The following is a 15,552-nucleotide window of genomic DNA, read 5'->3' as shown; positions in this document are numbered from 1 at the left end:
GGCTTTCAGTTCTGTTTATTGCTGCACACTAAACTAATTTCTAATAAATGAAATGAACATAATGAAAATGTAATAACAGGAAGTCAGGAGCAGTTACAAAAATAAAACTCAGGTCATAATAATCCAGAACAGTCTTTAACTTGCTCAGTTTTTATATTTGCTTTTAAAAACACTTGGTTTGGGTAAGTTAGATAGGTTAGACCTCAAAGGCTTCATAATAGACAGAATCTGTGGTAATCAAGTTACACAAAAAGGCCAATAGGCACTTGCCCCTGAGGGGAAAAATGAAATGTAAAAGGTAAAAATACTCATTTCATATTTAAAAAAATGCTCTTCAGACATTGGGTATGAAGAGGGAGCTTCTGTACGAGTCCTTGTCCTCCTCCTCACCACGTTCTTTGTGATCCTCGAGAAGTTTGTCCAGTAGGTTTGGCGATTCCGCCTCAACCTCCGGGTCTTCGTTCAGAGACTGACCTTCAGCTTGCTGCTCTGAATGCTCGGGGATCTCCAGGATCTCAGGCTGAGGGTCCATACCCTGGGGCTCCAGCTGGGGGATCATGGTGGTCAACGACATGGACAGCGGCATGTGTACCAGAGGCGACCCGGGCAGCGCTGCAGAGCCCGGGGCAAACTGCACCCCGTGATTAGGCATGGTCGATATAGCGGTGAGTGGCTGGGCCCAAGGAAGATAGGCCAACCCTGAGTCTTGGAGCTCCACTTGAGGCAGGGAGGCTGGAGCTGGTGCCACTGGTATGGTCTGAAACAACAGCAATGACTTAAATATTCATGATGGCAAAGACATTTAACCTTGCAAAAAGACAAACGCATGCATGAAACGGACATGTGCTGATGCCACGAGCCTCACTTTTGGAAGGGTTTGGAAGGTAGACGCAGCATTTATTGTTCAGCTCACAGGAATATTGTAATCAGATATAATTAGGTACACAAGAAAAGAGTGAACCCTGACACAGGGAACAGCTTGTGCTGATTGAGACTGAATCTTTCTACATGTTTGGTGTTAATTAGCCTCATGGTCATGTCCCAGTGTTTTGATGTCAGCCACCGGAACAATCCTGTAATGTTCTTCCTTCCTGGACTCTCGCTCTGTGTTGTGATGCGTTTCCATTTATTTATTTTTTCAGAGACAAACATATTTTTCCACTTTGCACATTAACTCATCGTCATGTTGAGTGACATGTATGTAAATCCCTATACTGAGTCAGTGACAGTTATTCTCTGCATAAATTCAAACGCTGCAGTGAAAAAAGAGCTGCAAATATAAAGGAGAAATCCTTCATGCTGAACAGGCAGAAATCGAAATCCCACGTTAATCCCGTGGTGTACAAAGGTCCTCGGCGGGTTTGAAGAGTTCCAGTTAATACCCTACCCCAGTCTTATCTCTATATTTATTACCCACCACAGCAGGTTTGAAATGTAAGAATTTAAAGACAAGCACAGCAGCTGTTGGCAGTTAACACAGAGAGCATGCATGCAGTGATAACAGGCTTTTATGGTGGAAATGCATCACAAACACTTGTCTGCACCTGTAGAGAAAGATGAGCCCTGTACGAGCCACCTTTGATTAAAGACGCTGAGCACTAGCAGCACAATAAGATTCACTAAAGACAAAACAAACGATAACAGGATCCTGTGGCACTGTTAAACACGTTGCATTATTCTGACATAAATGAGTTTTAAAGAAAACTTTAGATTGTTCCCGTCCCAGCCGTGACTCTGTGGGATACAGCACCATCGGGTCTCAAAGGAAGCAGCCCCTTAATGCCTAGAGTTTCAGATTTGGTACATATACATATTTATACTTGCACATACTTATACACAACCTTACTTTAAAGTGAAATAATAGCCTGAATCCATGGCTGTTAAATCCCATTTGACTGATAGAGCGAGAACTGATTGTTTTTATCCTCTTGTGCTGATTCGTGATCGTTTTCTTCCCCCGTGCAGTCTGCAGAACACATTTGCATTTCCTTTTTCACTCACCCCAAAGTTTGTCAGCAGTGGTGTGTGTGTGTAGGTCAGCATGGTGTAGCTGGGACACAGAGTTTGCATAGTAAGTGTCGGAGTGGCCGGGTAGGTCAGAGTCTGAGCTGAGGGGTCCTGCTGGTTGTAGTCAGGCGTCGACCAGGACATGGCGGCGGCCTGCAGCCCAGGACTGGTGACAGAAGGCGTCGCTTTCCACCCCGCACACTGCAGCCCTCCGTCAGCAGCTGCGGTCGGCGCCTCGGCCGGGGATCCGCTGGCAACATCACAGCCAAAGATACCTGGAGAACAAGAAGCAGTTTGGGCATTAGACACGTGGAAACAGCTTCACGTGGGACATGTAGTTCACCGGTGAGGCTTCTACCTTGTGTAAATGACGGCTGGTTGTTGTGTGATGCCACGTCCTGAAAAACACAGATATCATCAATGAGGTTAACATGTCAATAACTGCATCACATCAACACGGTGATGTTGATGTGTAAACATGCAGCAGTCACACCTGTGACTCTCAGGTGTGAGCAGCTATCTGAGAATTCACTCTTGAAAAGGGTTTAACTTGTTTTTCTGGATCCGTTCATTCAAGCTAAAGCTGTGAATTTGATACCACTGAACATGGAAGCGCAGTCCAGTTCAGCTTTATTTATATAGTGCCACATGCCTCGACCTACAGTAATACAGAGAATATCCCAGTGATCAGACGACCCCCTGTGAACACGCACTTGGTGACAGCGGGAAGGAAAAACTCCCTTTTAACAGGAAGAAACCTCCATGATAGTATTAAAACACACTGTTCATCTAAACCAGCCAGGCTCTATAAATGCTGTTGATGGGTCCGTGAAAAACACAGAGCACGCTGCATTTGTTATTGTGCAGTGACACATCTTGACTGGTCTGACTGGGAAATGTTCTTTCATTCACGGTACAGTTTCTTTTCTTTTAACAAAGCTGAGGTGGGACAGTCATCAGGGTCTCCGTTTACCAACGCTGACATCCTGGATATATCATACTGGATATTTCTCCTCAATAAATAACTTATCATGTGAGGTTTTTCCAGTCTTGTATCATCTGGGGGTTGAATGTGAGTTCATTACTAACCTTATTTATTAAAGTGGCAAACAAATAAAACCCTTACTGGACGACCACAAAGCCGACATGTATGACATGTTTTTAATGTTAACTGAGCAAATTCCAGTTTGTTCTGCCAACAGCTGCTTCTGCTGTAAATGACATTTAGGTCTGTGTGGGAGCAGATCTAGGATCTGTGTTCAGGCAGGTCCTGGCCTGAAGTGAGCTGTAAAAATACCCGTGGTATAATTCTCAAACAAGTACCCTAAAGCAGATGACTCGTAATCTGGAGAGGAAATGGCGTGTCACAAATTTAGAGGATCATCATTTAGCCTGGAGAAATAGTTTGTTGCTTCAAAAGAAAGCCCTCCGCAAAGCCAGAACAGCTTACTACTCATCACTGATTGAAGAAAATAAGAACAGCCCCAGGTTTCTCTTCAGCACTGTAGCCAGGCTGACAAAAAGTCAGAGCTCTTTTGAGCCAACCATCCCTTTAACGTTAACTAGTGATGACTTCATGAACTTCTTCACAAATAAAATTTTTATCATTAGAGAAAAAATTACCAATAATCATCCCACAGATGTAATATTATCTACAGCTACTCTTAGTTCCATTGATGTTAAGTTAGACTCTTTTTCTCCAATCGATCTTTCTGAGTTAACTTCAATAATTACTTCCTCCAAACCATCAACGTGTCTTTTAGACCCCATTCCTACAAAACTGCTCAAAGAAGTCCTGCCATTGATTAATTCTTCGATCTTATATATGATCAACCTATCTCTAATAATCGGCTATGTACCACAGGCCTTCAAGGTGGCTGCAGTTAAACCTTTACTCAAAAAGCATCTCTAGACCCAGCAGTCTTAGCTAATTATAGGCCAATCTCCAACCTTCCTTTCATATCAAAAATCCTTGAAAGAGTAGTTGTCAAACAGCTAACAGATCATCTGCAGAGGAATGGTTTATTTGAAGAGTTTCAGTCAGGTTTCAGAGTTCATCACAGCACAGAAACAGCTTTAGTGAAGGTTACAAATGATCTTCTTATGGCCTCTGACAGTGGACTCATCTCTGTGCTTGTCCTGCTAGACCTTAGTGCAGCATTCGATACTGTTGACCATAATATCCTGTTAGAGCGATTAGAACATGCTGTAGGTATTACAGGTACTGCACTGCAGTGGTTTGTATCATATCTATCTAATAGACTCCAATTTGTGCATGTAAATGGAGAGTCCTCTTCACACACTGAGGTTAATTATGGAGTTCCACAGGGTTCAGTGCTAGGACCAATTCTGTTTACATTATACATGCTTCCCTTAGGCAGCATCATTAGAAGACATAGCATACATTTACACTGCTATGCAGATGACACCCAGCTCTATCTGTCCATGAAGCCAGATAACACACACCAATTAGTTAAACTGCAGGAATGTCTTAAAGACATAAAGACCTGGATGGCCACTAACTTTCTGCTTCTTAACTCAGATCAAACTGAGGTTATTGTACTCGACGCTGAAAAGCTTAGAAATATGGTATCTAACCAGATTCTTACTCTGGATGGCATTACCTTGGCCTCCAGTAACACTGTGAGGAACCTTGGAGTCATTTTTGACCAGGACATGTCCTTCAACGCACATATTAAACAAATATGTAAGACTGCGTTCTTCCATTTGCGCAACATCTCTAAAATTAGAAATATCCTGTCTCAGAGTGACGCTGAAAAACTAGTTCATGCATTTATTACTTCCAGGCTGGACTACTGCAATTCATTATTATCAGGATGTCCAAAAAACTCACTGAAAAGCCTTCAGTTAATCCAAAATGCTGCAGCAAGAGTACTGACAGGGACTAGAAAGAGAGAGCATATTTCTCCTGTTTTGGCTTCCTGTTAAATCCAGAATTGAATTCAAAATCCTGCTCCTCACATACAAGGTCTTAAATAATCAGGCCCCATCTTATCTTAATGAACTTGTAGTACCATATCACCCTATTAGAGCACTTCGCTCCCGCTCTGCAGGCTTACTTGTTGTTCCTAGAGTATTTAAAAGTAGAATGGGAGGCAGAGCCTTCAGTTTTCAGGCCCCTCTTCTGTGGAACCAGCTTCCAGTTTGGATTCAGGAGACAGACACTATCTCTACTTTCAAGATTAGGCTTCAAACTTTCCTTTTTGCTAAAGCATATAGTTAGGGCTGGACCAGGTGACCCTGAATCCTCCCTTAGTTATGCTGCAATAGATGTAGGCTGCCGGGGGATTCCCATGATGCATTGAGTTTTTCCTTTCCAGTCACCTTTCTCACTCACTATGTATTAACAGACCTCTCTGTGTTGAATCATATCTGTTATTAAATTATGTTATGTTGAATTGAATTGAATTAAAGATATCAAATAAAAGAAAGTGGATCGCTGAAGAAACCACTGAACCCATTCTGAACCTGTGCTATTCATTGCTCTGTCATTGTATTTTCCATAATACCACAAACACACACACTGGAGGGTTTCCATTGTGTGCTTTAATGCACTGACATCATGCGTTTAGGATCATTGCTATGCTGATAAATGAAGCTGTGGCCAATCAGACTCCAAACGGTGTTTCGTGGTGGATTTTGAAAGGTCACCAGCAGCGCAGCCCCAAACCACGACACAGCCTCCACCGTGCTTCACAGCTGTAGACACTTTCCTGACCTCCTCCGTACACACTGAAAATAATTCAAACCAAAACATTACGTTTGGATTTATCACTGCTACGACTGACTTTCAGTTCAGTTCTTGTGTAATTTGTAATTTCAGCTCTTTCTCCGTGTTTCCGTTTCTTAGGGATGGCTTCTTGACAGCCACCCTTCCACTGACACCATTTCTGATCAGGCTTCAGGAGCTGGATCAGCTGGAGGGCCAGTTACACTCCTCAGGGCCAGTGTCAGCTCGTTGTTGGATGTGTTCCTGTTTCTTGTACTGATCATTTGCTGTTTTAGGAGTGCCACTCCTCGTCTTCCCCAGACTTCACAGTTTTTTGAGGATTCAATATTTCACAGTCGGGCTCTTTTGGAGTCACTTTTGTTTTATTTTACCTCTGTCAGAGTGTGTCATCGTTGGTACTTTTGCCTAAGAAACGATAACAAAGGGTGTGTTTTTGCATCCCTTCAGCTAGCCTCCTTTTTAATGCTCGAACGATTCACAGCTGGACTGACAGCAAATGAAAAAGAAACCAATGTCCAAATGAGCAGAAAGGGTGGCTCGGGATTTCTGCACAGTATAAACTGCATGAGTAATTTAACATGAGGTGGCAGTTATTCCACATTCACTGAGTCTGCTTTCAGATGTTGTCACTGCAGCTTTCCAAGTAAAAATCCTCAGAACATGTTATATTTGGAGCTAAGAAGCGTGTTGTGAAAGCTGTGGCATCATCTCTGGACTGGAGTCCCAGTTTGTTCAATCAACCTGATAAATCACAGCTGCGAAACCTGGGAAACCAACGATGAGGAAATACATAAAAGCCAATAACTGAATTCCAGTGTATGACTGTGTCAGCCAAGTTAACTACACGATACATGCACATCGGTCTTTTCTCTTTTTGTGGATATTTTGTCCGTTTTTCTTTGAGGAAAGATTACAGACTTCACACAAAGTGGATTTTGCCACACTGTCCACTCTCTGCCTCGTCTCTGTGTTTGTGCAAACCCAAATGTCCGTCTCACAGATTGAGTCTAAAACCCGTGTGTTTGGTATCGACCGATCGGGCTGTATATGTGCCTGTAGCAAGAAGAGACACTGCGATACGCAAACACAAAAGACTGAATGGGAGGCAACAGCACTGACAGCATGTGTCAGTGTTTGTCCTGCATCCTGCTGCCTGCAGTCAGCGGGCAGGGCGTGTTCAAGGCAGCAGGGAGGTGCTGTCAGGTGGCTGCAGGAGAGGAGCTGATGGTTCGACAGCTCTGACAGGAGGAGCTACAACAGTCACACAATTAAACCCCACTGTGGTCACTTTCTGAGGACGCTTTGTGTTCACAAAGGAAAGGAGCTGATCACCTACACTGGGTTTGACTGAGGCTGAGGAATGAGTCGGCTTTAACAGCATCCATGAAAGTTACACCTGGACATGCCGACTGTTCCACGTCACCATGAATGCGCTTTAAGAAGCAGCCATAATAATCTGATGCATATCGTTACCCTCTTACACAAAGTGTGGCGGCACCACCCACCACCTCCAACTTAGTTCAATCTCTAAGTGTCTGAATGTATTTCATGTTAGCTGCAGGAACTTTCCAAAGGGGGAAACATCTCCGTGGGATAGTTTATGGACTCGGTCGGTCACGGATCCATTAAAATCAACTTGATGATTTTTTAATCTGGTTTGAGACTTGCACAAACACAACTGTCGTCCATTTGAACCAGAATCCTGGAAACACCCGCGTGGTCCTGCCAGGCAGGCAAATAGTGGAAGAAGTGGACAGAATTTTATCTTTGCTGCTAGCAGCACTGACTAATATCATTTAAAATAATCAACTGTAGTACCGTGCCAATAAAAGATGTTGGAATATCACATGCTAGTCACGGGGAGTGTCCGTACATGTGTATGTTTGTGCACACCGCTGCTTCTGGCCTCTTCTCTTCTTGCAGGGATAATAAATAGAAAGTGGGAGGTCTCTTTGGCAAGGCTGCACTTTACTTTGCATAGGGCTGTGTGCCCAGCCCTGCAGCTCTGCTGTAACCGCCATGGAAAAACACCTGGATTATATAAGGATAAAATCCCCCGCTGCTTTCTCAGCCCGTATCCCGACCGAACACATCCTCACAGGACATTTTGCTTTCGATTCCTGCAGATGTCATGTGCAGACACAGCCAATCAATCAGTGTCTGCATGTTGCTGCTCTGTGAGGTTATGATCCCTGCAGAGAGATCAATGATTCACGAGGAAAGAGCACTAGCCTAAAGACTGAAAGTGATAAATCGTCAGGAGGCAATCAGGTCATGGGATTAGAGGGCAGCTCTACGTCAAAGAGAGGGGGGGATTTTTTGGGGGGGGGTTTCATGGAAACTGTTGTTGAAACAGAGCACCGCTCTACTTTACTTTTATTTATTTTCTTACACATTTTTAACTCTGTCTCCCAAACGTCTCACAGAGTTTCAAAGTGTCAGCACATGATGCAGAGCAGTCGTTGCTCCCACTGTGTGAGTCTCCTGTGTATTTGTTTAGTGACGATGCCGTGAGGGAAACACTGTTTAGTGAAGTAAACCTACTCTGAAAACACACAGTCAAAGCACAGCTTTAAGGAACAATCCTGCAGGTTTTTGTTGGTTTTGCTTTTTTAAACCACACATTGATTTACAGGAAATGACGTACCTGCAGGTAAATGCACACAAACATTTTCATTCAGATTTTACTTGAAGTCTGCTGTTTTTGAACCCTGCTCGTTATAAATGTGGCAGCTTGTGCTTCAAACATCTTTTAGCTCAGTGTTCAACAAGTGTTCTCTGCTTATCTGTCATGGCGTCCTCACCCCAGTAGGAGGCAGTGTCTTGGTGCTGTAAAGCTCCAGGCTCCTCTTCCTCCTCAGCAGCTCTTTGACAGGATCCCTGACTCGCACACCCTGGTATGGCCTGGACCTGCCCACGGCTGATGGCTGTGCTGAGGAGGTCAGACACACAGCAATGAGCAGATACACACAACCTCATTTCCTTTTCAAGTTGCTTTAAATCAGCCCACATGATGCACACGATGGGTTCACACAGAACGGAGGAAGCAGACGCGGTCAGGTGACTGTAAGCTGACACTGACACACTAAAGACACACGGAAAGTGAACATGTCGTATTCTCTTTAAGCCTCTTGAGTGTCAGCATCAGCTGATATGAGCCTTTACAACCAATATTCTCAGTGAATGTTCACGAGTGTCTAAGGTCACGGGCTGCATGCACTTCAATTTGACCTGATGTTGAGCTGTCCAGTAAAATAATAGCTCAAAATGTTTGCTACTAAGGTTGTTAGACTCGTGCTTTTGGTTTGGAAGAAATCAACAGGTCTGTTTGGGCTGCAGTGCTTCCTCGTGTCAAACAGACTAATGCAAAGATGGCGTCCCCTTTGGGTCGGTCGGCTGAAAGTGTGCTGCTGGAAAGCAGGCTAAGCATCCGTGAATGACACTTTGTGAGGAAGAACTTTTCCAGCTTCACTCTGTGACCACACGTCCCCTCTCACCTCTTCCTCTCCTGCTCTCTCCCTCTCTGTCCACCTCTCTCGGCCTTTACAAACTGATCCATGTCATATTTAAACTGACTACAGGCTGCTGGACGCACACAGGTAGCATCGCGCTGGCTCGCTGTCACCTGGATCAAGCCCAGTTTAACAAACTAAAATAATAACGCACACGTCAGCTCCTCGGATGGAAACTGGCGATATCCCAGCAGACCAGTGGATCAAGGTTAAGCTGGGTTTGTTCCTGATATGAATCACATTGTTGCATCAAGTAATAAAACCAAATAAAACATGTGGAGCTATGCTGAGCCCCTGTCTGTAGGGGAGCAGTCAAAGCTTTATTACATGGTTATATGCTATGATAACCATCAATGTGCAGCTTACAGTAACTTTGTTACAATACAATAAAACCTGTGTGAAAAAAACAAACAAAAATGGGCATTTCATCATATATGAGTAAAACATCTACATCACCTTCTTATAATTAATTTGACAACACAAAAAGAACTCTAACTACTCTTAAATCATTACTCTGTGTTTCACATGTAGCTCAAATTATTTCATTAACATTTCTTGGCTGAGTGCTTCACTGATAAGCCTGAAGGCTCCATCCTCAGCTCACACTGACAGTGACAGAGTAAATGCTTTCTGGGAACATTCAATGTCTGGAACTGGCAGATTCTTGCAAGTATAAGCATGAGAAAAAATCCAGCCTAACAGCACAGTCGCATTCGTATAAACAGTGCAGACAATGGCATCAGTCATTACCGCCCCGAGCTACAAAATCACCGGGAGTACAGAGATGTGCTCCAAAGGTAAGCGTGACCATAAAACACTGACACCACGGGCATTTGTGCATCGTAGCACACTGTAAAGTAGCTACACTCATCATGATGCTAGGCTAACAGGTTAACAGGAGGACATGCACACATTTAAAACCAGAATAAAGAGCAACAAACTAACAGTGCTGAGCAAAGAGAGTTGTTACTGTGCAGATTTAAACCCTTATTCCAAATACAAAGGCTGCTAGCATGCACTGCATAGAGCACTTACTAAGATCTTTACTGTGAACTTTAGCCTCTTTAGATGCCACAGGTAAGCACAACAGTCCATGTGATGTCCACCTGATGCGTCCTGGTCCTGTGGTCATTTCTGATGACTCGCAGAGTTAAAGGCACGTTTTCTATTATTTTAATAGAACTTCCTCATAAATACAGAAATAATAAATAAGTTGATTGGACATGATCTATAACAACAGTTGTGACATTCACACGTGGTTTTAACAAACACACGTCTGAGTTAGTTAACAATGCCTCCATGTTTGGTCCTATTTGAGCCACTGTTGTTGCACAGATGTGTCAGCAGCTGCCAGAAAATGTCTTTGACACTGCTGACCTACACGTTTACCGTCGCTCTTAGATTCTTGAAAAATTTTTCATAAAAGAAATACGAAGTTTAATTAAAATGTGTTGATATGATCGCTGGGGTTACAAACAGGAAATTTGCAATCTCCTGGGGAGAGTCCATCAATTCTTTCCTAATGAAACAGTCTCACGCTGCAGACAGTGTCTCAGATGGACTGGTACACAGCTTACTCAGTTCAAACGAAAAGGCTCATTCCCACAGACTGATGTTGATGCTGCGCCAAGACATTGTGCCATACCGAGCTTCACGTTCCCGTGTGTGCAGGTTTCTCGTTATAACATGTTGAGTCTTATCATCCCCTTCCCCACCCTAATACTGTGGCAGAAGATGAACCGGACCCAGCTGGATGTTTCTGTTATGCCTGCATATCCTCTGTTACACTGCAAACACGGTGCGTCCGTTTACTTAGCCGGGTTTCACAACTAAGTGACTAAAAGTTCACTTTAACAAGCAGCTCGTAGCTCAGGCGCTACGAGAAAAGCTGAACATAAACTGCCTCCCTGTCCTCAGACGTCAGCACGCTGAGCCCGTTGTGGTGCATGGACATCATTCAGAAATGGATTTAGTTGGAATTAGTTGGTTTCAGTTATGAAATTCTGCAGATTAGCAGAAATCCCCCAAATTAGTAAGGCTGTATCAAGCCTTATCATTTGTGATTATCCAGCTAAGAAAGCTGAGAAAGCTGTGCTATGTGGAATTTCCAAATTCTTTATTAACTTTATTGACAAAGGTCAAAAGATTGTGCTATGTGGAATTTGTCTCCACGCCAACAACAGCACAAATGGCCACTGCACTGAGCCCAGCCCCTCTTCATTGTGTGTGTGTGTGTGTCCATGTGCATTTGACAGTCATGGTGGCAGATTTATTTAACAGTTTGTGCACTTGGGTCTAAATACAGGCTCCACACAAACTCAGCCACACAACAGCACAAAACTTTATATAAACATTTACAACATGGGGAAAAATAAGTCGTTTTATTTAAGTATAAAGAAGTTGTATAATTAAAGTAACTGATGTACCGTCCCATTACTGGATCACTGCTGTTGATGCACTGGCTGTTTCTTCTTCACTCACTATGTATTAACAGACCTCTCTGCATTGAATCATATCTGTTATTAATCTCTGTCTCTCTTCCACAGCATGTCTTTATCCTGTCTTCCTTCTCTCACCCCAACCAATCACAGCAGATGGCCCCGCCCCTCCCTGAGCCTGGTTCTGCTGGAGGTTTCTTCCTGTTAAAAGGGAGTTTTTCCTTCCCACTGTCGCCAAAGTGCTGCTCATAGGGGGTCATATGATTGTTGGGTTTTTCTCTGTATATAATATTGTAGGGTCGACCTTACAATGTAAAGCACCTTGTGTTCTAATTAAATCAGTGATCAAAAGGTGCTCCGTCCCCAAGCAGCCCTACACCAGCACATTTCCAAACCCGTGGCCACACTCTAAAGTCGCTAACTTTCGTATTTTCATTCTTCATTTGAACATAGTAATACATTTTAGTTGCCAATAACTTTATTGATTGGTTTGGATACATTTAGTTTACTTATGTATTCAAACTACTTCACTTCTTTGATTTCTGACTAACCTTTGTCTTTTTATTTCTTACCTGCCATCGTCCCCCAGGAGTAGCTGGACAAAAGATGGCAGCCAGGGTTGGAAACCATTAAATACAAAGAGGGATAATTGGACCACACCACCACTTCCTGCTGAAGGGGAGAATTTGTGTTTTCTTTACTTTAAAAACAAAGTATTTGTTTTTAATTAAATATTTGAGTTTAGGGTTTAATGGGGTTTTTGATTTTCTTCTTTGGTGTTTAGTTTATTAACAAACTTGATTGTGCTGCATCGTTTGATTTATGATTGTGTTTGTTTGTTACCCCTCATGTGTCACAATGGTCTGATCAGCCATTATGTATACCCTTGTGTGTCATTTCATGTTTAGGTCAGTTATGTTTGTTTGTAGCAGTCTTTGTTTCTTTGACCTCTTTTATGAGCTCAACATTTATTACGCTTGTAAATATAATTTTTTGGGGCTAAATAAATGGAAACTATATTTTTCTAATAATTCCTGGGACTCTTCCTGTTTTTCAACTCGGTCCATCACAACCATCATACTTCATACTTGGTTGTCTTCTCCTGTTTACACCAGTTTCCTTTAAGAGGGCATCACAGTGGATCATCAGCTTCCTCTCTGTCACACCAACCCACTCCGTGTCCTCCTTCACTACATCCATGAACCTCTGACCTCTTTTCCTCCTGCCTGGCAGCTCCATCTTTAGTATCTTTTATCCAAAATATCCACTATCCCCTCTCTCCACATGTCCACACCGCCTCCGTCTTGCCTGTTTGACTTTGTTTGTGCTAAACCTGAGCCGCCCCTCTCACAGTCTGAACTGTCTTGTCCATCCTGCTCACTGCTCAACATCACAGCAGGTCCATGTCGTAAACCTTCCCTCTCATTCTGCTGTTCCACAGTCACAAATCAGCCCTGACACTCATCTCCACGCACTCCATCCTCCCCGCTCCCTCTTCTTCACCTCTCTTGTGCACTCTCCATTACTGTGGATGGTTGACCCAAGGTATTTAGACTCATCCATCTTCACTATCTACTCCTTCCCTCCCATTCACACATATGTCCCTTTCCACCTGCTTCCCACCCTCGCATCTCATGTCATCAACGCTCTCAAAGGTTGGACCTGAAATAAAGGTCCAACCTTTGTCTGGAACAACTGCCTTTCCACTTTTCATCCTCCTCACAGCTGTGCTCACTTCCTCCTCACCAATTCTTTGAATTTGATAATTACCTAATTGTCCTGTGTTTGCCTCTCCCTCATTGTCTTTATTCATCACTCTCTTAGTACATTTCCATATCTATGCTGACTCGAAGCTGCTGCACATCCTTTCCAGCTTCATTTCTTAGCCATTCTTCATACTTGGTGCTATTAAAAAGCTGTACCAGACACATGTACCTGTGATTCACCTGCACAGAGCATAAATATCCCCCTCTTCACGTTACAGTTTTTCTTGACCTGCTTGAAGAAATCACTCAGTTTTCATCACGACTATCAGCCGAGCAGAGGACACCTCCTGGAAATGTGTTAACCTTTCCTTATTGGAGGACGTGTCGCTCTGACCACGAGTGCCTCTGTTCAGGCCTGACGGTCAACTCCATCAAGAAAATCTGTAAATCTGTCTGTTTGAGTTCACAGCTACAACCTCCGCTTTGATATTGTTATTCAAACTCTGCGAGAGAAGGATGTCAGTAACACAAAGTAAATCATCATTGCTTTAAGTGACACTTACTTAGTTATTGTGTTTTCTTGGTATAGAATTGGATTGAACATTTATTACCAGCCTTGTTATGCACTCATATGGCCTCTCACAGATGAATCCATGAAGAAAGGACTGATGCGGTTTGGACCAGACCAACTGTATCGTTTGGGAAAATCCCCTCAGCTGATTTATTGCCAGAGTGGACAGTCCTGCACTGGGTTGTGCAGTTTGTCCCTTATGTCAACAAGATTAAAATGTATGTTTTTCACACCATTTTGTGACATGAATTGTCTAATAGTTGGATAAAGACTGCATGACTTTATCCAATTTTGGGGCTGAACACGGGTTAATGACCTGTTCTCAGTTCTTGGCCTGATCAGTCATGGATTGAGCAACTGCAGAACGCTGTACCAAAGCGAGGGAAGAAATGAGAAACAGATCTGTTGTTGCGGGAGGTTGGTGAGTGACGTTGTAACACAGCCAAGAGAAACAGAGGAGCTGTATGAACAAGTGTGGTCGTGGAGTTCTTTTCTACCTTTAGTTACATAAAAGTCATCATTCAAAGAGTTTTCTACAAAGATTAACTGGTAACAGAAAATTAAATTATGGTACATATGTATCTAAATGTGTGGAAATGTGAAGCCAACACACAAAATGCTCAGTGCCAACAGAATGAAATGAGTGTAACAAGTTCAAATTAATTGCTGTATCTGTCAACTGAAGCACGGTTGAGTGGATGATGTTGTGTTTTACTACTATCTGTTTTAGACAATCACACATGAGTGCACACGGACAAACAATCGCCCTGGCACAGGCACACAGACTCAATCAACACAAAAGAGGAAGCTGCACAGCTGTGCGGTGTTTTACTGTGCTGCCTGCCTGCTGCCATTTTGCATATCAAGATTACAGCCCAATGGCAACACTCAGCCAGCATTCAAAAGGCAATCTTCCGCTTTCCGAAAGAGCTGCTTCTGACAAAGTTCACAACAGGAAAAGATCTTTCCTTCTGTTTGCACTATTCAAATAAAAAACAATCCTGAATAGAAAAGGAAGACTTTACTTCAACTAGACAATAACAAATTAGCAGCGAATGGTCGTCTTTGAGTTGACGGGCTTTAATCATTTGTAAGCTAACAATGAATTTTATTAAAGATTAACTACAAATGTGACAGAAATGAAAAACATTTAGTAACACTATACTTGATAATTTACAAAAATGACAAAGGAAGTAGCTTTTTTAAAAAAATGTCTAAAAATGAATTAAAACTATTCAAAAAGACACGTCGTATTTTCAGTGTAAGGAAGAAATATCATTCGGAGCTCCTGGGATTATATCCACCTGTCATTAGTAAAAATAACTGTAACGTACACTTCACAGAGTGCTTTTTAAAACCATCCTCATCCATAAGTTTGATGAAGCACATTTCATTCTGCAAACCTCTCCAGTTGTTACAGTTGAACATAATTATTCATTCATATATAAAGTCAGTATATACTGAGGAAACAGCAACAATATAGTGTACTTACATTTCTCCCAGTGCATGCTGCCTATCTGGTTAATATCAGATAGTTAAACTGAAGAAAATCAAAGTGGCGCGTCAA

The 15,552-nt window shown here is 42.7% G+C and overlaps 1 protein-coding gene across 1 annotated transcript; it reads right to left on the bottom strand.

Moving 5' to 3' along the window:
* Positions 1–334: 334 nt before the first annotated feature.
* pou2af1 (POU class 2 homeobox associating factor 1) lies at positions 335–15,493 on the bottom strand. The gene is made up of 5 exons (XM_087844936.1): positions 15,478–15,493; positions 8,563–8,690; positions 2,366–2,405; positions 2,002–2,282; positions 335–757 (listed from the first exon to the last, which is right to left on the bottom strand). The coding sequence occupies exons 1-5, from the start codon at positions 15,491–15,493 to the stop codon at positions 335–337; spliced, it is 888 nt and encodes a 295-aa protein (XP_087701062.1).
* Positions 15,494–15,552: the final 59 nt, after the last annotated feature.

This window comes from Neolamprologus brichardi, chromosome 1 (genome assembly GCF_056152115.1).
Source record: "Neolamprologus brichardi isolate AB-2024 chromosome 1, ASM5615211v1, whole genome shotgun sequence".
Taxonomy (NCBI): Eukaryota; Metazoa; Chordata; class Actinopteri; order Cichliformes; family Cichlidae; genus Neolamprologus; species Neolamprologus brichardi.
The sequence above is the reverse complement of the archived record's forward strand: the minus strand, read 5'-3'. Positions and strand labels throughout refer to the sequence as shown.

Coding starts and splice junctions, on each gene's coding strand:
- pou2af1 (XM_087844936.1), bottom strand. Junction 2,406..8,562: donor AGACACTGCCTCCTACTGGG/GTGAGGACGCCA, acceptor TGTGTTTTTCAG/GACGTGGCATCACACAACAA. Junction 758..2,001: donor CACTGCTGACAAACTTTGGG/GTGAGTGAAAAA, acceptor CTGTTGTTTCAG/ACCATACCAGTGGCACCAGC.